The 23,461-nt window shown below is 37.9% G+C and overlaps 2 protein-coding genes across 3 annotated transcripts in view; both read right to left on the bottom strand.

Moving 5' to 3' along the window:
• Window positions 1-23,461, bottom strand: part of LOC141844036 (protein MICRORCHIDIA 6-like) — a 52,444-nt gene that overhangs the window by 14,007 nt on the left and 14,976 nt on the right. The window contains exons 1-5 of one of the 2 annotated variants that reach the window (XM_074732023.1): window positions 12,549-12,621; window positions 12,414-12,448; window positions 12,154-12,232; window positions 11,973-12,062; window positions 11,817-11,892 (exon numbers count right to left, since the gene is read on the bottom strand). In XM_074732023.1, the coding sequence (XP_074588124.1) occupies window positions 11,817-11,892; window positions 11,973-12,048 (152 nt within the window). In that variant the 5' untranslated portion in view covers window positions 12,049-12,062; window positions 12,154-12,232; window positions 12,414-12,448; window positions 12,549-12,621. Of the gene's footprint in view, window positions 1-11,816; window positions 11,893-11,972; window positions 12,063-12,153; window positions 12,233-12,413; window positions 12,449-12,548; window positions 12,622-23,461 lie in introns of those variants that run through there. The other variant, XM_074732022.1, reaches the window with a different exon arrangement.
• On the bottom strand, window positions 18,679-20,570 carry LOC141844037 (pentatricopeptide repeat-containing protein At1g08070, chloroplastic-like). The gene has a single exon (XM_074732024.1). The coding sequence runs from the start codon at window positions 20,568-20,570 to the stop codon at window positions 18,966-18,968; it is 1,605 nt and encodes a 534-aa protein (XP_074588125.1). The 3' UTR covers window positions 18,679-18,965.

Below are 23,461 nucleotides of genomic sequence, written 5' to 3'. Positions count from 1 at the left end.
ACTCGAACTACCCAAAATACCTTTACATTATCTAATCATTCGGCCGTGTAGAAGCTAACAACTAGCTTCTACAAGTTGTAGAAGCTAATTGCTAGCTTCTACAACGGTGTTATATCATTTTGATTTTGCTTCTCTAAGTGATAACCTGATTAAAATAACATTTCAACGAGCAAAACAAACAATGGAGGACTCCATAAAACTCACTACATTTTAAATAAATATTATTTGATCACGATCGATCGTGTGGAAGCTAACATGTAGCTTCTACAACATGTAGAAGCTAATTGCTAGCTTTTACAACGACGACTTTATATCATTTTGATTTTGCTTTTCTAAGTGATAACTTGATTAGAATAATATTCAACGAGCAAAACAAACAATAGAAACTCATTACATTTCAAATGGGCATAATCTAATCATGATTGAGCATCATTACATTTCAAATGGGCATAATCTAATCATGATTGAGCTGGCATGCAAGGTTTAAAGTATTATTCCCTATGATGCCAAAGTTTCAATATAGCTTTTTCTACAACAGTTTTATTAAAAGTAGAAAATCTAAGTGAAATAAGATTAAATTAGTAATCTTGTTCTAAGTAATCTTGTTCAAACCATCGAGATATGATCTCATGATTAGCGAACTGGCTTTAACTTGAAGGGTTGATTTATTGGACTCTCTCCAAGATCAATGTAGACAGAGGTGAAGTTAGGTGTTATACATATAATGTATATGTGTTAATGTGTTAACAACTCGATTTTTATGTAAACATTCAATTAGTATATGTGTTAATGTGATAGTTACGTATATGTGATACATAATCGATATATGATACCTACCACTGTAGCTAAGAATAGCTTGTTGGACTCTCTCCAAAGTTATTCTTATCTATAATGGATATCAACCCATTTGGAGAGAACCTACTATCTCCCGAATTCAAAGTAAGGGTTCTTGAATTCGTAAAATAAATGAGATCAATTAATACATGTAAAGTGTTTACAAATACATTGCAAATCATCTCTTATATATGTTCAATTGTATTTCTAGATTAATTGATTATGCATACCATGTTATTGAACTTGCGCACTATTTTTGACACTAACAAGTTAACTGATCCTAACTTTTTGGACTGGTATAAAAATTTGAAAATTGTTCTCAAATCTGAAATTGTAAGTTTTATCTTAAGTACATAAAGAGAAAGTAGGCATGTGATACCTCATCCGCTTCATATATTTTCATGATTGAATGTCATACTATTTCCTCGGGCACTCGAGTATTGGATACTGAATGCGGCTCTCATATATGTAATGACATATAGAGCCTAAGGAATAGTAGAAGATTTGTCAAAAGAGATTCAAACTTACAAGTTGGCAACGGAGCAAAGGTTGCAGCTGTAGCCATTGAGACTTATTTATTAAATCTTACTAGTGGACTTGTCTTAAAGTAGGAAAACTATTACTATGTTTCTGCTTTGATAAAGAACATTGTTTCTATTTTTGCTTAAATAGAAAATGTTCCATTTGACTGTTAGTAACAATTGTTGTTATAAAACTTTGAATAGAGTTCTTTATGGAACCGAAACATTAAGTAATGATATCTACGTGTTAAATATTTCCAACAAGACATTCAATATCGAAATGAGTAACAAGCGTACTCGAAAGGATGATCAATTAACCTCCTACTCGTGGCATTGTCGTCTTGACCATATAAGTAAGAAACACATATCTGAACTCCAAAGGGTTAGCAGTTTAGAATCATTTGAATTAGATTCATTTTATACATGTAAATCATGCTTTAAAGGCAAGATGACTAGGTTACTTTTTACTGGAAAGGGTGAACTAGTGGGAAAGTTGCTTGGCCTTATACATACTGATGTATACGGTCCAATGTCAACTCAAATACGAGGAGGTTATAACTACTTCATTACTTTTATCGATTATCATTCATGATTTCCATATATATATTTAATGAAATATAAATTTGAAGACTCTGAAAAGTTAAAAAAAAATTAAGAAATGAAGTAGAGAAACAGCTTAACAAGAATATTAAGATACTTCGATCCGATAGAGGTAGTGAATACTTAAGTCAAGAGTTTCAAGATTATCTGAGAGACAATGGGATATTATCTCAGTGGACTCCGTCATATACGTCTGAGGATAATGGTGTATCCGAGAGGCGAAATCGAACTTTGTTGGACATGGTCAACTTAATGATGAATCATGCAAGTCATCTCAGATTCTTTTTTTGGGTAACGCACTTGAGACGATTGTTTACTTATTAAACAGAATCCCGACTAAGACAGTCTCTCCTATTCCATATGAAGAGGACTATATCAGATAAGCTGGAAGCTAAATCTGATAAATGTCTATTTATTGAATACCATAACGAAATAAGGAGTTACCAATTCTATTCTCTAGTGGAATAAAAATGTTTATTTCAAGGCATACTATATTCCTAGAGAAAGAGTTTCTATGGCAGGAAAACAATGGGAGTAGAAGAACTTAGTAAAATTCAAGAGACTTAAATAGACATTGATGAGACACCTAATCAATAATAAATATTTAAAGAGAATAAAATAAATATTATTTAAATTATTTTCTAATTCTGGATAAGATAAACTGCAATGTGTAGATCAAGTTTTGTGTTTTTTTTAAACATTTGCAGATCTGGATAAGTTCAACAGTTTCTATATAAAGCCTTGTCCAGTGCATGAATCTTACAACTTCGACCAACGTCATTCTTCTGCGGCAACCCGAGCTTCGACACGACTAAGTCCAACTTCTGCCGGAAGATCACCCCCAACATCCGAGCGCACCCAGAATTTTCTGTTGTTGGGTAACAGAACTTTTTTTTTAATTTATTTTCGGCATTTATTTAAAAATCAAAAGTGTGGGGTTGTCACACTTTTGATCATTGTATTCGCCTACTCTACCAGAATTTTTGTCTGGTAGAGAGATTTAGTGGATTGCCCACAGGAAAGGTCCAAGGGACCTGGGCCTTCGAGTAGGAGTCGTCGACGGCTCCGAACGGAGTAAAAAATTACTTGTGTCTTCAAGCACCACAACCGATTACTTATAGTGATGAGTCATTAGCTGAACCTTTGAAGACACAGCCTCTTCGTAAATTCAGTAGGACACACAATATTCCTTAGAGATATGAATTTCTCGTAAGTGAATTGAATGACGTATTACTCATTGAGGATGAGGAACCTACTGATTATAAAGAAGTTCTGAAAAGTTCAAAAAGAAATAAATGGTTAACAACCATGAAGTCGAAAATAGATTTCGTGAAAATCAAATTTGGAACTTGATGGAATACCCGTTTTGATGAGACAATCAAAGAATTTGATTTCTCACAAAATCTGACGTACCCTTTATGTATAAGTGGGAGTGCGATCATATTCCTGTTATTATATGTTAATGGCATATTAATGATAGGAAATGATATGCTTGTTCTGCAGTCAGTCAAACTATAATTGGTCAAAAATTCTCCATGAAAGACGAGAGAAGCAACTTATATCCTTGAGATTAAGATCTATAGAGATAACTTAAAGCGGTAGCTTGGTCTTTCGCAGTCTACATATATAAACAAGGTGCTAAAGAGATTTAGAATGTTTGAATCTAAGAAATGTTACATCCCATCAAGCATGGGATTTACCTTAGAAGTCTATGTGTCCACGGACAAAAAATGAAAGAATTTATATGAGTAAGATTCCTTATGCTTCGACAACAGGATTTATCATGTATACTATAATATGTACGAGGTTCGATGTATCATTTGCTCTAAGTGTCACGAGGAGATATCAGTCAAATCCAAGAATGGATCATTAGATGGTTGTCAAGACAATCCTTAAGTATTTGCAAAAAACTAAAGCTATGTTCTTGGTATGGATATGCTGATATAGTTACATACGGGTATATTGATGTCAGATACCAGACAAACAAGGATGATTCCAAGTCATAGTTTGGGTGCATATTCACTTTAAATGGTGACGTAATAATTTCGAAGAGTTCCAAACAAGACACCATTGCAGCTTATGAAGCAGCAAAGGAAGCGGTTTGAATCAGAAAGTTCATCACTAAACTTAGAGTGGTTCCAACCATTGTTGAAGCAATACCTGTTTACTGCGACAACAATGGAGCAATCGCGCAGACGATGAAACCTAGGTCTCACCATCGATCTAAACACGTGTTTCGGCATTATCAATTGATCAGAGATCATCAGTAGAAGAGAAATACAAATCGAGAAAATTTCCATCAAAAAGAACCTTGCAGATCCTTTGACGAAATCTCTATCTCAAAGTAAGTTTGAGAAACACATAGAGGTGCGTGATATTGAATACCATGGCGATTGGTCTTAAGCTAAATGGGAGTATGTTATATTTGAGAGGTGTCCTACGGTAATCGTCTTATGGTAGTACTATTTATTAGATAAATAATGATTCACTATTTAAGTGCATATTCTTCTATGTGTTTAATTGGATCTAAAACTCATTTACTGAATGTCCGCAATACGATTCATAGCATGAGAGAATTTGTGAGTAGATTACAACTAATGAGCATCTTTACATGTAGAATTATGAATGTATTGAAATTATCCCTTGTCAATGAATTGATGAACACGGATATCATCGATTCTATTGAGACTAACATATTTTAAACTCTTTGGTTTACCAAGCAGCTGTTCCACTGGCTGGATACATTGGATGTTGAGAGTTAATGTGGATGCTAATTAAAAATAACTAGTTCATTGGAGTGACCTGCCATGAGACTTCATATAATTCTATACATATAGAGATATATAAATGAAGATCTCAGTGCAGCTTAAGTGCGAGTTTTCTTTGACTTGCGGTATTCAAGTCATCTTGGTCATGGAGACTTATACTTTGACATATTAAACAAACATCTTTAAGGAGGTGTAGATCCGGTGTATGATTGGATATAAGTCGATATACAAAAAGATATTTAATAACCCACAGAGGATTCACTGCTTCTTAAAAAGTAGATATATACCCTGTGGTCGCTTGTCAGAATTGTTAATGGAAGTCGTTGGTCAAAGCATTACATGTCAAGAGTATTATACTCTTGGATACATGTATAAGTAACTTGAATCCACAGGACAAGAAAGCAAGTTTGGACTAGATGTGACATAATCAGTCTAGTGGAGACTGACAGATATAGATCACGTCCTGAACTAAGTGGGTATAAAACGATGAAAGGAACGAAGCACGTTTTTCATTGTACTACAGAAGGGTTTAGAACATGTTCTACAATTAATCATTGATTTTTTGATCAATTGGAGGTTATGATGTACTACTAGATGTCACTTATGATTATTCCATAATTAATGGTTAATTATGGACGACCAACATAGCCAAGAACCTATTGGGTCACACTTACTACAAGTTTCTCCGAAAGACTTAAAATGAGTTTGAAAATTAAATTCTCAAAACAAGAAAAATAAACTCTGGTTGGACCAGACAAAGGGCAAAGATGATGAACTTCGTCTTATAAAGATAAAATGAATCAAATTGGTTTGGTTCTAATGAAAGAGATTTTGGCAGATCGAAAGTGATGATGAGCCTCATCTTATGAAAATGAAATAATCAAATTGATTTGGTTCTGATTGGAGGTGTTTTGGTTATTAAATCAAACGATTTGATTTTGGACCAAATTAGACCAACTAGATTTGGTTTTGAACCAAACTTAAATTAATCGACATATGAGTTTTGTATATTGAGTTAAGGGATGGGATTTTGGATTGGATCCAAACTTGATAAGAGATATTATATGGGATATAACATTAAAAAAAATTGATAATCCCAGTAGCCACATCTCTGGGGGTGGTCGGCCCGGTCCCACGGAAGTTTCCCACCGACCACCAGGGTAAATCGGGAAGCGCATACGGCGGCCAATCCAAATGCCCAGCATCCTTTGATTAATCCCATATAATCAAGGATAAATGGACGGTTGATATTAAATGGGTTATGATTAATCAAGACCATCCATCCCTAAACCCCATTTTTGCTACAGTAACCTGATTGGTTTTCTTGATCGGGTTTCTTTTCTCCCAAAACCGCGCCGCCTCCTTCCCAATTTTCCACATGAGAAAAAATCCCGATTTATAGGCTTGAAGGAATCGCGATTTGGGGGTGGCTACCTCGGTCGATAGTGCGCGACTGGAAAACCCCAAGAGAAACCCTAACCACCCGCCTTCCTTGGATTTGGCTTGCGTGAGAATCGCGAGAGATGTCGCCGCCTCCTCCAGCCACAGTAAGCAATCGAGCTGCATGAGAAGAAGAGCACAGGAAATCGCGATTTCCCCTGTTGATCGCGTCCCCCCGATCGTGCGCCGTCTCCAACACCAGGCTCTCCCGAGCGACGATGACCGACGGGGTGGAGGAAAAATACCTAACCGTGTTTTCTCCTCCCCGGAATCGTGATCTTCTCTCTGGCCGATCCCTTCACGATCGTGTTTGGTCTTCCGACAGCTGATCTTTCTCAATCGGAAGAATCGGAGGCTCGTGAAGCTTCTCCTGTGTGTGACTATTCGCTGAACCTCATCGCGGTTTCTACCAGCCGTCTTCTTCCCAATTGGTGAAAACCCTAGTCGGCATTGGGCGCCGCCTCTTCTTCCCGCGATAGCCTTCTCCCCACTGCAGCAATTGTCGCCGTTGGTTGGAACATAGGGCTCCAGATCGCTCGTCGACTTCACTCGTTGGATTACGACCGAAGAAGAGGGAAAAGTAAGGCGTTGCCTTTATCCCCGTGAAGCATCTCCCGGAGCTGGAGGCTTCTGAAGCCACCGGAGCATGGCGTACACAGCCGGAGTTGCTGTCGGAACGTCGGAGTCGCTGCTGGAGTTGTTACTGGGTTGCAGTCGGGGTTTGTTGTTGGAAGCTTACGAAACTACAAAGAACAATCCATCTTTGTCGGAAAGGTTCCAACTATTTGCCCCTTTATCGACGGTCAAAGGTTGACCACCGAAAACTACACCAGAAATATGATTATCGGCGTTAGTTACAAAGCCCCAAAAAATGATCGCGACAAATGTTGTTGCATGTTTTCGATATTAAGGTTTTCCCTCGTATCGACCATTGCCGATAGTCAGCTAGTACCGAAGACAGTGATGCGACTCGTGAGTTTGGAAGCCGTCTAGACGAAAGCCTGGCGTGGATCATCGGTAGCAGCGGAGCTTCGATAGAACCGCTCGATTGATGTCAATCTCATTCCCGCTCAACGTCATCTGTCAAGTATACCTAGAATAATTGTTATTTTGTAAAATTTTAATTTTCAGTTATGTCATGTACCTGTTGTATCATGCATACGTGTGTTGCGAGTGTTGTAATAATTAATTGTAATTATTTATTTTTTCTTTCGCTGCGCACATTTGAGAAATGAGTAAACACACGCAACGCACCAGACCGAACCTAACAAGAACAAGTAGTTGTTTGCTTCCCTTGTTAACCAAACAATGAGTATTCAGACTCAAAATTGTTTCTTCTTATAGAGAAGTCACATAAATTAAAACCAAGGGCCTACACAGGATGTCTTTCCTTGCTGAAGTTGCTGCCAAATGGAGGAACAAAAAGAATGCAGGGGGCAACCAAGAAAGTTTCTTTCCAAACAGGATAACAGTTTGCCTGATTCACCTGCAAGAGTTTAGCAGGTTGTTAGAACAATGTCAAGACTAGGTCAACAGCTCACCGAGTTGATTGCAGCAAGGACACAGAGCCGCTGGATCTCAAAGAAGGAAAAGGAACTATTATGATGCATCACTACTTGGAATGCAAATCTAACTCTTGAAAAGAAGATTCAGCAAATCTCTTGAAGATCAGTGACATGGGAGTTATGAATTCGGTCTGAAGACAGTAGCTAGGATTGTCAGATAAAACAATGAGCAGAGTGGGAGCAATGACAATGTGGTGCAGGCAAAGGGTATGCAGAAATTTCATGATGCAAGTTAGCAACCAAGTGCAAGTGATAGTGCAATATATGCAAGCAGCATCTGGATGCACAAGCTGTGAGCTGCATGCAAACTTATATAAGATCTCACATGAATGCAAATATGCAGGTCGCAAACAGCCACAGACTTGGAGATTAGAGATCTCCCACACACATAGATGGAGGTCGCAAGCGAATGAGATCAACTCCAAACAATCACATTAGGAGTGTTGGGCATGAAGGATACACAAGTTGCAAGCAGCTAAAAAATTGATGTTGGCTTATGAACATGCTAGGGAAATCAGCACTGAAGGTGTTGGAAGATCAATGTCAGCATGATGACTCTAGTACCATATAGAAGTTTGCGGGCAAACGAATATATCATACAGAAGGTAGTCCCTCTACTTATGATAGTTATAATTAGGTCCAATTTTAAAGATATTCAAATCAACCCAAATGCCACAATAAGAGATATTATACGGGATATAGCGTTAAAGGAGAAATGGACGGTTGATATTTAATGGGTTATGATTAATCAAGACCATCCATCCCTAAACCCCATTTTTGCTACAGTAACCTGATTGGTTTTCTTGATCGGGTTTCTTTTCTCCCAAAACCACGCCGCCTCCTTCCCAGTTTTCCACATGAGAAAAAAATCACTATTTATAGGCTTGAAGGAATCGCGATTTGGGGGTGGCTACCTCGGTCGATGGTGCGCGACTGGAAAACCCCAAGAGAAACCCTAACCACCCGCCTTCCTTGGATTTGGCTTGCGTGAGAATGGCGAGAGATGTCGCCGCCTCCTCCAGCCACAGTAAGCAATCGAGCTGCATGAGAAGAAGAGCACAAGAAATCGCGATTTCCCCTGTTGATCGCGTCCCCCCGATCGTGTGTCGTCTCCAACACCAGGCTCTCCCGAGCGACGATGACCGACGGGGTGGAGGAAAAATACCTAACCGCGTTTTCTCCTCCCCGAAATCGTGATCTTCTCTCTGGCCGATCCCTTCACGATCGTGTTTGGTCTTCCAACAGCTGATCTTTCTCAATCGGACGAACCGGAGGCTCGTGAAGCTTCTCCTGTGTGTGACTATTCGTTGAACCTCATTGCGGTTTCTACCCGCCGTCTTCTTCCCAATTGGTGAAAACCCTAGCCAGCATTGGGCGCCGCCTCTTCTTCCCGCATTAGCCTTCTCCCCGCTGCAGCAATTGTCGTCGTTGGTTGGAATAGAGGACTCCATATCGCTCGTCGACTTCACTCGTTGGATTACGACCGAAGAAGAGGGAAAAGGTGTTGCCTTTATCCCCGTGAAGCATCTCCCGGAGCTGGAGGCTTGTGAAGCCACCGAAGCATGGCGTACACAGCCGGAGTTGCTGTCGGAATGTCGGAGTCACTGCTGGAGTTGCTACTGGGTTGCAGTCGGGGTTTATTGTTGGAAGCTTACGAAACTATCAAAGAACAATCCATCTTTGTCGGAAAGGTTCCAACTATTTGCCCCTTTATCGGCGGTCAAAGGTTGACCACCGAAAACTACACCAGAAATACGATTATCGGCGTTAGTTACAAAGCCCCAGAAAATGATCGCGACAAATGTTGTTGCGTGTTTCCGATATTAAGGTTTTCCCTCGTATCGACCGTTGTCGATAGTCAGCTAGTACCGAAGACGGTGATGCGACTCGTGGGTTTGGAAGTCGTCCAGACGAAAGCCTGGCGTGGATCACCGATAGCAGCGGAGCTTCGATAGAACCGCTCGATTGATGTCAATCTCATTCCCGCTCAACGTCATCTGTCAAGTATACCTAGAATAATTGTTATTTTGTAAAATTTTAATTTTCAGTTATGTCATGTACCTGTTGTATCATGCATACGTGTGTTGCGAGTGTTGTAATAATTAATTGTAATTATTTATTTTTTCTTTCGCTGCGCACATTTGAGAAATGAGTAAACACGCGCAACGCACCAGACCAAACCTAACAAGAACAAGTAGTTGTTTGCTTCCCTTGTTAACCAAACAATGAGTATTCAGACTCAAAATTGTTTCTTCTTATAGAGACGTCACATAAATTAAAACCAAGGGCCTACACAGGCTGTCTTTCCTTGCTGAAGTTGCTGCCAAATGGAGGAACAAAAAGAATGCAGGGGGAAACCAAGAAAGTTTCTTTCCAAACAGGATAACAGTTTGCCTGATTCACCTGCAAGAGTTTAGCAGGTTGCTACAAAAATGTCAAGACTAGGTCAACAGCTCACCGAGTTGATTGCAGCAAGGACACAGAGCCGCTGGATCTCAAAGAAGGAAAAGGAACTATTATGATGCATCACTACTTAGAATGCAAATCTAACTCTTGAAAAGAAGATTCAGCAAATCTCTTGAAGATCAGTGACATGGGAGTTATGAATTCGGTCTGAAGACAGTAGGTAGGATTGTCAGATAAAACAATGAGCAAAGTGGGAGCAATGACAATGTGGTGCAGGCAAAGGGTATGCAGAAATTTCATGATGCAAGTTAGCAACCAAGTGCAAGTGATAGTGCAATATATGCAAGCAGCATCTGGATGCACAAGCTGTGAGCTGCATGCAAACTTATATAAGATCTCACATGAATGCAAATATGCAGGTCGCAAACAGCACACAGACTTCGAGATTAGAGATCTCCCACACACATAGATGGAGGTCGCAAGCGAATGAGATCAACTCCAAACAATCACATTAGGAGTGTTGGGCATGAAGGATACACAAGTTGCAAGCAGCTAAAAAATTGATGTTGGCTTATGAACATGCTGGGAAATCAGCACTGAAGGTGTTGGAAGATCAATGTCAGCATGATGACTCTAGTACCATATAGAAGTTTGCGGGCAAACGAATATATCATACCAAGGTAGTCCCTCTACTTATGATAGTTATAATTAGGTCCAATTTTAAAGATATTCAAATCAACCCAAATGCCACAGTTGATCATTTTATTTTTTTTTTGCCCATTTGCTCATTTTAATTTGAGGTGCAATATCATACATATTTTTAATAGCAATCAAGGTAGGAAACATGAAAGAACTTACCGAATCATCTAACAGTGAATATGCAATTATTTAAGGTTAGTTGTATTTTATACAAAACGTAAATTAAATATTGTTAAGAACTTAATAGGACAAATATTCTAGTAAAAACCTTGTATTGATCCAAACTCAGTTTGTATATACTGACCAAGTATTGATACATTGTTATATATTGAGGTACAATGAATACTAATCTTTGAGATAACTTATCAGATATTGTAACTTTTACAACTAAATCTCATCTCAAGTCTGATCCTAGTATAATTACACTGTCTAAAACCAGAACACCAATCTTGAGTAGAGAGACAAGATTTCCATAAAGTAATGATGCACTTGCAGAGCCCTTTCAATTACGGAAAATCCTAGCTTCTCATTTGGTTAATTCTCCATATTTAAATCAAATTAAATATAGCCTATGTGTCATGTTCTCAGCTAGTTATTCTTAAAGATAATATAAAACAAAATAATAAATTAGTATCTATGACTGAACTAAGTGAACATTAAGATTGTGTTCTTACATAAGTTAAATGCACACAGTGAAGTGAAGCTGCATATGCAACTGCATCAGCAACCAAATGTACCAGTTTCTAGTGAACACACAAAATTGTAGAATTTGTGAAACCTTTATTTGAATGGAGAGAGAAAATAAAAAAAAAAGACCATACACATACTAGAAAGAATAATCAGACTCAAATCTAAAAGACCAAGCTTTTCTGCATCTACACAACAATTACATATCATGAATCTATGAAACAGACTTCAATATCAAAAAACTAGAAACAATTCTTTAAAAGAGGATGAGTAAGATGTTAAGTAGAAAATTTCACCTTTCCTTCTTGGAACGGCTAAATACAATTACATCTGCACCAAGCCGCATGGTACTTGTCTTGAAACCATTTCCATCTTGAGTTAAATTTATGTATCATTATCAGTCATAATGGAAATAAGCAAAAACCAGAAGCACAAGTAAAAAATGCATGTACATTGGCCAATCGAGAGTCCTGATTGTTTATCTGAAAAACCAAAGCTCATACACCGACGCAGAGATTCTGGATCCATTCCTCCTCCATCATCTTGCTCATCATACACAACTTGTCATTATCAGTACCAATTTGAAGCACAAGTTCATAAGCATGTAAGCACAACTAACACATGTTCAATTACCTTGAATAAGCAAAGCATGACTTCCATCACGTGAATTTATGAATTTTTCTACGGTAACTAATGTCGCTCCATTTTGTGCCTATAGGTTGAGAATGTCAAATCATAGTAGTGTTGGTATAACTGAGAATTGCATGATAAACATTGTAAAGTTTAAAAGATAACTTATTTCAAAATCTCAGAAAAAAGGAGAAAAAAAATTCAAGCTAGTAAATATTGAGTATCCGCACATAGTAAGTAGATAGGTATCAATAAGAGCATACCTCATCAACTGCATTGTCAAGTAATTCTGCAATAGCTGCAACAAATTAATTAAAAAGATAGTACAGCCAACAGTCTCTATAAAGTAATAAAACCAAAAAAGAAAAAGCCAGCTAATATTTAAATGGAACACATACCACCAAAAGCCCATTTGTGTGAAGTTGCATTTGAATGGAGGAATTTTGGATGGATGCGCAAGCGATTTCTACCATCTGCTCAAGTAGAAAAACTAATCACAGATAATGCAAACTTGCTTTTGTAAACCAACCAACATCATATAATTATGGGAAACAAAAGTAAAATTTAAACCCTTATATAGCGTATCAAATTGCTGAACATGTAACAAAAAGGTAAGTCTCATCACAAAGATACAAAAAAAGGCTCAAAACAGCTCAACTTTTGATGTCGTGGTCTGATGTCTAGACTATGCTGCCTAAAACAGATGATGTTGATACAAGAAGATGTTAAAGGACTGACAAAATTGATAAGCAAACCGATATACAATTCAGTAACTCCCCCAGGCAGATCACAAGTTCCTTATGTCTGCTCCATGACGGAGAAAGTAACTGGCTCCACCACTAAAGGCAACAGCAATATGGGAGCAACATTGAAGTTATCTTTTCCACTCAGCTACAAGGACAAGGGCATTCTAACCAGCATGGGGAAAAGGGGGAAGTGGAAGGAAGTGGTGCAGGAAGAAGGGAGAGAGGAAGGAGGACACAATAAGAAGAAGAGAAGCAGGAGATTATTGGGGAAGAAGAAGAGGGAAGATTAGATCAGCCCAATCAAATTGTTTCAACATCCTACTTGTAGCAACACGTCCACATTGGCCTGTTCTCAATCTGGCCAGACACCCAACTCTGGACTAGACTGACCTCAATCCTTCCAAGGTTTAATATTTATTCAAGTGACAACTTCGATATTAGTCTCGCAATTAGCATCGTGGACCCAAGTCTAGTATTTGCATGCTTTGGCATGGATTGGAGCATGTCATTCTTGGGAAAACAATACTTCCTTGTGGTTGGAGTTCAGTACATTATTTAATGTTGACAATATGATTAAAGTTAGGGCTATTTTAGGAGTTGATATTGCTTATATAATGTGCAGGTAGTCACAGGCTCGAGAATGCATAGGGAGCTCATGAAGCTTGTTGGCAATTGATGATCAAGTGATGACAATAAGCAATGAGTCTAGCACTAGCAAAAAGGGAGCATCATGCAAAAACAATAATGTGTGTGTTCACTTCTCTTGTAGATGAACTGCTTACTATTGATAGTCTAACCAATTCAGTGAACAAGAATGAGGATAAGAGCAATCCCAATACGAAGGAAAATAAAAATACTTAAGGCCTGAGTTAGTTCACCTCCATGTGAAAAGGAATAATTAATCTCGTGTTGAAGCTTAAGGTTGAAAATGGAAACCTAAAATTGCAAGTGAGAGGGTTGAAGAAAGCCTTAAAAAAAAAGTATCCAATAGCACCAAATACTTTGACATCATCATAGGAAGCCAATGGATGACTTATAGCAATACAGTATCCGAGACCAAAACAAAAGAAAAACCTTCTTCCACCTTGATTGTTAGAGGTCAACCAAACTCAAAGAACAAATCAAATGCACCCTCTAAAAATGTCATTAAGAAAGCAAATAAAGTAGCTAGTAAATGCATCTCTAAGGAATACCTAGTTAACCAAATTGAGCTCATCTTATTGGTAACCTAAGCAGGGTTTCCCGTTACCAGCTTTTATAGCTAATCAAGAGGACGAGGTCTCTCATTGATAACCTTATAAATCATTTGCCTTTCAAAATTTTAGAGTTCAAGAGTCCAATGGAAACACTCTTAACATTCTATCCAATCATGCACACTATATGTAATATTGTCACTTGGATATTTAAGTTATTCCTCAACTCAAAAATAGAACAAGTGTTATCATCCTTCATTAAATAAGTTATATGTCTTCGTGGACATTACTTTCAATGAACAAGCGTCTTACTTTAATGCACGTTATCTTCAAAGAGAGAATTTCATACCAGAGGATGAGGGTATTTCTTTCTTGACTTGTCATTACTTCCGTTGTCAGTCAGTATCTAAATGTCATTGAGAATGTGAGACTTGACAAGAGAGGCTAAAGAAGATGATTGTTCCTGAACTAGTGCAAGTCTAAAAATCTAACCCACCACCACCAATAACAACAACAACCAAGTCCGTATCCCACTAACTGTGGTCGGCTATATGGATCCTCATTTGCATTGGGACTCGATCCCCTATTATATCCTCATTTATATTTATATTTAAATAAATTTTATCTTGTTTTATCGTTACTAACCAAATTTTCTTTGATCTCCCTCTTTCTTAATTAATGTGTGCATTTGTCATGATCTCACATTGCTAACTAAGCCATGTACCAATCGCCTAAGTACATACTCATATCATCTTAAATGTGTCATCTAGAGTTTTCCCTTAGTAAACGCAACCCTAACTTTCACAGTAATGTTCTCATTTCCTATTCTATCTATCCTTATATATCCGCACATCTACTTTAACATTTTCATCTCTACGACTTTCATCTTCTGCTCGTGTGCTCGATTCATATCCTATGATATAAAAGGTTTAACTATCGTTTTGTAATGTAAGACTTCCCTTTAAGCTTTAGAGGTACCTTACGATCACAAAGAATAACGATTTCCTTCATTTCAATGATCCTACTTGTATCCTATGCAAAACATCTCCATCAATCCTCCATCCTAAAAATGCAACCCACCAAGATATTGAAATAATTTGGAATCTCTATATGAAAACCTTATATAAACTTAAGCAATCACCACGAGCATGATTTGTGAGAGATATGATTGTCATGGGCTATAGACAAAGCAAAGGGGATTACACATTATTTATTAAACACTCTTCTTTAAGTGGAGTCACAATGCTCTTAGTATATGTCGATGATATAATTGTGACAAGAAATGATGTTAGTCACTCCAAGACATCTTTATCTCCCAACAAAAATATGTTTAATGTTTCAACAGAAATAAGTTATAGATCTCCTAGACAAGACAACATGCAACACAGCAAATACTCCGATAGATCTAAATCTTAGACTTAGAATGGTAGTGCAAAATGTCATAACAGAAAGGAAATGTATCATTGGTTGCTCACCAACTAATATGATACCCCAAAAGAACACGGTATTCTATTTAAAAGACATGGAGGAGTAAGAAAGAGCATGTGGTAGCATGGTCTAATGCAAAGGAAGAATTCCAAGTAATGACTCAATGTGTGTCTGAACTACTTTGGTGAAAATTTATCTTAGAAGACTTGAAGCTCAAGTGGGACGACCCAATAAAACTTTATTATGATAATAAGTCCACAATTAGCATAACTCACAATCCAGTCAACATCAAGGAGACTAGACAGCTAGTTAATTTGTACCTCTTATGTTACTAAAGGGTTAAGTAGCTCACTAGATTACAGGTTAATTTTGTAATCGTATATAGACTAAAATATTCCATAAATTCTAGGATATAATAGTGTAACTAGTTTTCACAAAAGTCTTGTCTAGCCTTTTAGAAAACTGCTGTTTTGGGATTTTATTAGAAAAATCTATCATTTATGAAGAATAAGTCATATTATCAATTTAGGATTCCATGTATTTGACAAGTTTTAGTTAATACAATTTTCAACAGTATGAACTCAATACATTAATGCAAGACTTTTTGTTCATGAAATAGCGACTCAATTTATTTATATAAAACTCTAATTATCTCAATCAAAACTCTAATTCTCTTGATCAAAACTCTAATTCTCCCAATAAAAACTCTATTCAAACAAACTAAACACTTTTACCTAATTTTAAAATATATAAAAAAAATGAAGTTTAAATAAATTTAATACCATCAGCAAATATTCAGGCTTGTTTGAACAAAAAGAGCAAACAGAAATATAATACCAGCTTTATATGATTGCCGCTGATGTCTGTCTTTCACCCTTTTTCTCTTTGGAATTTTGCTAGCTGGTCACCACAACTGTTCATGAATATTAAAAAAAAAAGGACAAGAATACCAAAGAAAGAACCCCTTATTATAAAAATCACCAAATAATGCTCCTATGGCTAATATTATAAAAGTACTCCCATGACCTCTAAATGCGTTTATTATATACAATTTAAACAGTCGAATGCACTTGTGAATGATCAAATGGTTTACAAAATGAACATTCAAATGCACTTACATTGGAACCAAGTTTTTTTTTTCTGTCACCCGCTCTGTACACATTCTTTCCAATAAAACTGTGAAGTGAGATATAATGGTCATGTTAGAGGAAATAAAGTGCCAATTTCGTAGTAATCAAAACTGGGGGATTCAAATGTTTACATAAAAGATTGAAGAGGTTGAGGCCGTGACTCTTTTTTTTTTTATCTTTTCATTTATCATGCATTTCCCAGGCTGGAACCTGCTGTGCTGACCGTAGTAGTATTCAATAGTATCCTTACATTGTATGCATATGCATATTAATGTGGTTTTAATAGTGTGTACTTTTTTTTGTTTGCTCCTGGACAGGGATCAATAATTGATTCAGTAATTTTAATTCAACTGTAGTAAAACTTACAGAGCTAATAAATCATTGTTGATGGTAACATGTGACAACATCTGAAGTCAAGATCTAACCTAATTTAATTATTTAAAACGATAAAAAGAAAAGAAATATGTTTAATTAGGTCGGTGTACTAAATCTCCTTTTTGCCTAGCTGCGCATCATCTTCTAATGTTTTTGAAATGCAAAAACAAAAAAGTAGATCAACAAGGGGCAGAAAAAGCTGTTGATTTCAGTTCTGATCTAATACCCATACTTTACAAACTATTATCACGTTGTGTGCCACATGATACAAGTAGAATCAAAATGAAAGAAGCTATGAATTTGGAAACTGATCCTTTGGCATGTATTCTACTTCTGAAAAGTGCAAGATTGGCACGGACATTTCTCTATTTATGCTTTTGGAGGGACAGGAAAAAAAAATACATGAGAATGACATTACTGATAATTGCTTCAGTTAATATTCCGATTGAAAAACTGAATATCTGTCATCATGAACAAAAAAATATAGCCTTCAAGTTAGAAGTCAACAAAGTGGGTGAACATATATTATCTAACGATATACCTTTATATGAGTGTATTGGGTTGATGAAATCACCTGTCATGCTGTTCAAAATAAGATCAGGAAGCATGCAAAAATAAAATAAAATGCCTTAGGACTCCCTACATCACAGGTTAAAAGCAATTAGTGAGATTAAATAGAAATTTATGAAAAGTTGTCAGAATAGAGGAAATGCAAAAGGCAAATGTCCTATGATGCAAAAGTGGTAAATTCTAATCTATTTTGTGATAGAGAAAAATTTGCAAAACATGGGTATAGCAGAGTGAAGATTTTTGCTAGCTATTATAAGTTTGAACACCAAACCAAAGGGATGTGACTCCATAAGTAAATGGTTGATCATTGGATCAAAATAAAGATCGATTTAAGATATTGTAATATGGAAGATGATAACTATCTTGAGGAGCTTTGTTAGCAATGCAAATTCAGAAAAAGAACACAACAGTTGATGAATGAGGAATAATATCACAAATCACTTGCAACTTGCTTATTTAAAAAGTTTAATGATTAGTTTTGAACTTTGAAGTGGAAGCAGTAGCGGTTATGGTTGTCAATTCATTAGAATAAACATCAAAGGAACAAAAAGATAGACTAATTAATGCAATGATGCGTCTTAAGTTAGATGGAGGTTATTATAAAAAATTAAAATGGTCCCGGCCAATAAATATGATACCAGCACAAATAATTGATGATCATCTTGTCATAGCTTTTATAAGGGGTTAATGTGTTTGGCAACCCAACTAGTGATGTAAGTTTGGCGTCTCTAAGTTAGAACTTCAGAAATTATTGGCACATTACCTATGAATCATGTAATCATTTGCTGAAGGTACACAAATAAGAATGCAACTGGATATGCTTCCTTTACAGAATTGTGGAATGAGAAGCATATCTTTAAAAGGTTCACCTCCCAACTAGGCACTCATGCTAGAGAATTTTCAGGCCATCACGGTTCTAGTGTTTGTATGAACTGTTAGGCTAGAAGCTAAGATTTGCATAGTATTCTAGAATAAGAACTGTTTATGTTAGTGTAGTACAAATAATTGCTAATAATTGAGGAAACCAAAATATGCCAAGTGATGCTCATAAATGTGAAATTGCAGAGATCTGATATGGAACCCAATTTCATGGCATCGTGATCTGGAATACTCTTAATGATGGAAAATTATTTCATGATCTAGGCAGATTGTATACATTAGACAATTTCAATACAGCAGAGTGCATCAGAGAAAAAAAACAGTTATACTGTGCCGTAGGGGATTGAAAACTAATTTTCAGGATATTGCAGAACCTACAAAAGCTGAAAAGGTTCTTATTTCATAATCTTTTAGCTCTCAGTCAACTGAGTTATAGTCTAGCCACCCATTTATCCACTGTGGATGTGAAATTTCATTGAAGCATACAATTCTTTTTACCAGTAATCCTTGCAAGAACAAGAACCATTGACAAAGTGGTGGAACCTGATTCTATCCCTAATGGTTATTTCTCGATTATAGACCTTAGATATAAGCTTCATTGCAGTGTGGCAATCCTCACAAGACCTTAAGTTCTTGACGACCAGGATTTTCTCCCCTGGGTTAGTGCTGATCAGCCCAAATGCCACTGCGAGTCTCTCACTATGATGATGCAGTTGTAGAATTTTTTCATCATCTTCCATATCAAGCAACACCTCTGATGCTTTCGGAGTGTAACCTTCTAACCTTAGTTTCTCTGCCATCTCGTTAATTTTCTCATATATCCTCTTTGCTTCGGGGTGCCCACTATCACCAGCCTCAAACTCATGGACTATGCCATTAACTTCTATCCTACTACAACCAGGGACTTTGTTAATTCTATTGGCAAGCATTAACTCCCTAACATTTGCCTTGTCCTCCCACTTCCCAATAGATGCATACATGTTGCCGATCAGCACAAAATTTTCACTTTCAGTGGAATTCTTTTCAAGCACCTTCCATTCATTCATCAAACGCTCAGCATGGTCGAATTTTCCATGTAACTTTGAGGCCCAGATCAGAGTCCTCCACATGATACCATCAGGTTCTATTGGTATCCTTCGAAGAAATCCTTCTGCTTCATCCAAATGCCCAGCCCGGGCAAGTAGATCAACCATGCACCCATAATGCTGAATCCTTGGCCTCAACTCATAGCGGTGCATGTAATTATAGATACGGTATCCCTCTGCAACCTTTCCAGCATTACGACAAGCGCTGAGCACAGCTGTTATCGTCCTATCATTAGGCCTCACTCCATCTTCCACCACCTGGTAAAACAGTCTCAGAGCATCCTCGCACCTCCCATGATTTGCAAGGCCAAAAATCATGGCTGTCCATGCGAACAGATCCTTGTTTGGCATTTGCTCAAACAGCCTCTCGGCACTGGCAATGCAGCCACATTTGGTGTACATGTCTATCAGGGACGTTGCGACCTTAGGCTTAGAATCGAGCCTTGCCTGTACAGCCATCTCATGCACCCGACGGCCGAGGCCCAGAGCTCCTGCTTCCGCACAGGCTCGGAGCACAGCTACGATCGTCGCATCATTTGGCTCGACTCCATGTCTCTGCATGGAGTCGAACAAGTGGAGCGCGCGAAGCGGTCGGTTCGCCTCGACCGCTCCGTTGATCATGGAGGTCCAAGAGACGACGTCTCTCTCGGACACCCTGTCGAACACCTCGGCGGCATGGTCGAGGAAGCCGCAGGCAGCGTACATGTGGATGAGTGAGTTCTGGACGCGACGGTTGGAGGAGAAGCCGCGCTTGAGGGATAGGGCATGGAGCTGGCGGCCCTCGGAGGCGGCACGGAGGCGGGCGCAGGACGAGAGGACGAATGTGAGAGCGAAGGGATCCGGGGTGGGGTCGGACCGAGCGTAACATCGGACGACGGAATTGGCGATGGCAGAGGAGCGACCGGAGTGGGAGAAGGCGAGGGAGGAGTGGGGATGGAGGTGGTCGCCGCCGGTCTTGAGGATCAGAGCATGGAGTTGTAGAGCATGGCCAAGGGAGGAGACTTCCGCGGCCATAAGAACACGAACAGCGCGCGCACGTGTGAAGGAATCGCGTCGCGTGCTACCTTACCTTAATAGTTAATGGTCATGATCAGATTTTTATATAATCCTGACCGTTCGTTTGTTGGATCTGGCGAAAGGTGTTGAGATAAACCTTTTACCATCCAATTTTTGGATGTTTAAGTGTGAGTTAAGCTTTTCATCTTACCTAACCCCTTAATTAAAGGAGTATTACGAATATTTTTATGAAGTCATCTCTAATTAAGTGAGTGTATAAGAAGATCACCAATTGCTCTATTTTGTGGTCATTAGTTTACTAATAATTATGTTGCCAATTGAGTAGACTTCTCAACTTCTAGTCAATTAATTTGAATCTCTAATATTTTATTATTCGAACTTTTCTTCACTTGGTTTATCTATCTCGTTATAAGACTACACAGAGTCCAAGGACAATGATAACTCACAAACAATAACTTGAGACTAACAATCCAATAGTTAAAGACTTCAAACTAAGTAATTAGCTAATCTATTCCTACTCGTACTCTCATGATGCATCAAGCTAATGACTTAGTTCCATTGATTGCATCAAGCTCCCCAAGCACCTCGAGCTTGCTCCATGCTATCCGATCTTCCTCGCCTTTGAGTTCACCTCGAATCACGGCTCTAGCACATTCAAATGCATCAAACTTCTTAAATTTATTGCATGTTATTTAATCCTCCTCTAACTAGGTTTCAAAGCCATAAAACCCATAATCTCATGATCGTATCCACAATTCCTTATGTGTGCAAGTAAAATTCTAAATTAGTGGAAGGGGAACAAGGAAGAGATAGTTTTGACCATATATATACTTGAATATGCCAAAGCGGATATTTTGATAATATTAGTCGATATGTTTTGGATGATATTTTGAGGGCCAATGTCTTCTTGCTACTTGGATAGCAAAGATCGTATATTGGCTAAAAATTGATAAGGGAGGTGGTCTAAATGCATGTGGGGATTGCAAAAAGAATTCTAGGTTTTGCAATTTGCGGACGATGCTCTTCTCTTCTCTTCTCAAAGGCAAATGCCAATATTTCCATTTAGAATTGTGAGTGTTGTTGGCTTCATTTTCTCAGTACATTGAATTGCAAATCGACTTTAAAAAATCTGTCCTTTCCTACATTGGTGAGTTGTAAAGAGAAGAAGGCACGTAAGACTCGTCTATCAAGTATTTGACTTTCGGAAGCCTAGAAGGGAGTATCGGGATTAGGGTTCGAATCCTAGCGAAGTTAGACAATACCCTTCTGCGTCGTGATCAACTGCAGTTTCCCGATTTACCGCCTCACAAATGGTCGTGGGGCCGATCTTGTAAGGCCGCTAAGGTGACGGATTCCACCGTTGCAGAAGAGTATCGGGATTAGCTTATTGCAGGGGTGCATCTAAGACTAGTTTGTTGGCAAAACTTCAACTTCTGCCTCTATTGCGTGGCTGATGGTACAAGTAGTACTAGATAATCTATGGATCTGATGCGGGTGTTAAGTGTGTATGTCACTTGACAAGAAAAATCTTAATGGATTAGGAGGATTGAACATTAGACAGCAAAATCCTAAGGGATTAGGAAGATCGAACTTTATGCAACAAAGTGTTAGTGGATTAGGAGGACCAGATAGATAGAAAAAGTTTAGATGAGTTAATGAACCAGACATTTGATAGAATACACTTAATAGAATGCAAGGGTAGTCCTTTGAGTTAGATATTGATCTAACTAAGAGACCAACATAGATTTCAAATTAAATCGAGATCAGATTTCTTATTGTCAAAATAATAGAGCATGCATGATCATATTTGTACCGTTTGCTAACTCTATTTCGCAGGACTATTATTTCTATTGTGCTAATTCTATTTTGCAGGAAATGAAATTTCAGTCGACCTAGTGGTGCTTCTAGTCAATCGGATGGCTGAGACAAACAAACAAGGAGATTTGATCGACAACTCAAGATAAGATCAAACGATATATAATTCAACTCCGGAAAGAAAGATCAGGATTAGTCAGGCGATTTTCATGGATCCGACAACCTAAAAAGTGAATCGAGCGAGATGCGATCTGACCTGAAAGTAAAGTTGGGGATCAATCAACTATTTTAGATGATCAGACAATTGAAAAAAATAGATCGAGTGAGATTTTATCCAATCTGCTAATGAATTTAGACGGGAAGGTGGAACAGTGCTTTGATCGAAAAAGGGGAATTCAAGTGCTGATTTGACGCGATTATATCTTTATCAATCAATCGAAAAAGTATTCGGTCAATCGATAAAGTTTTATAAAAGAGGGCTCGATGGTAGAGTCTCAACATTCAATTTCTTCTAATTCTTTTCGACAACCAATGTCGAACTCTAAATCTCAAATTGTTGATAACATTTTTATAATTGTGTATTGAATTTCATTTATAAGAGATTCAATAAAGTATTATCGTAATCTCCATGATTGTAAGAGATTTCTTCGCCTTCAAAAATTTTTCAAAATGAAAAGATATAAAAGTACCTATTCGGGAAGCGATACACCTAATGAATTGTAAATTTTGGAATAGCAGTCCGGGAGACTGTGAATTATTAGAAATATGAATGGAAACAAAGAAATGGAAGGATGGAGAAGATCCTCATATGGAGGAGTTTAATCCCACATTAGTAGATGATGAGCAACTTGGTTGGTTTATAATGTATCACAAGCATTGATGTTGTAAACAAATGCATGGGAAGAGGCTCTCTCTCATGCGTGGGTGCACAGGGGGTGCAAATCCAGGGTCCGAATTGCACTAACCGCAATGCGACTCGTGTGCGAGCATGACCTACGCGCGTCGAATGTATGACCGGTTAGGGCATAATTTGCCCAAGCAGATCAACCAACATTTTGCATCCCGTTCCATTT

The sequence above is a fragment of the Curcuma longa genome, chromosome 13 (assembly GCF_044706935.1).
Source record: "Curcuma longa cultivar G26 ecotype Majalengka, Jawa Barat chromosome 13, ITB_CL_G26_1.1, whole genome shotgun sequence".
Classification (NCBI taxonomy): Eukaryota; Viridiplantae; Streptophyta; class Magnoliopsida; order Zingiberales; family Zingiberaceae; genus Curcuma; species Curcuma longa.
The sequence above is the reverse complement of the archived record's forward strand: the minus strand, read 5'-3'. Positions and strand labels throughout refer to the sequence as shown.

Bases quoted from the DNA above. Each gene is read 5' to 3' on its own strand.
- LOC141844037 (XM_074732024.1), bottom strand. From the start codon at position 20,570: ATGGCCGCGGAAGTCTCCTCCCTTGGCCATGCTCTACAACTCCATGCT.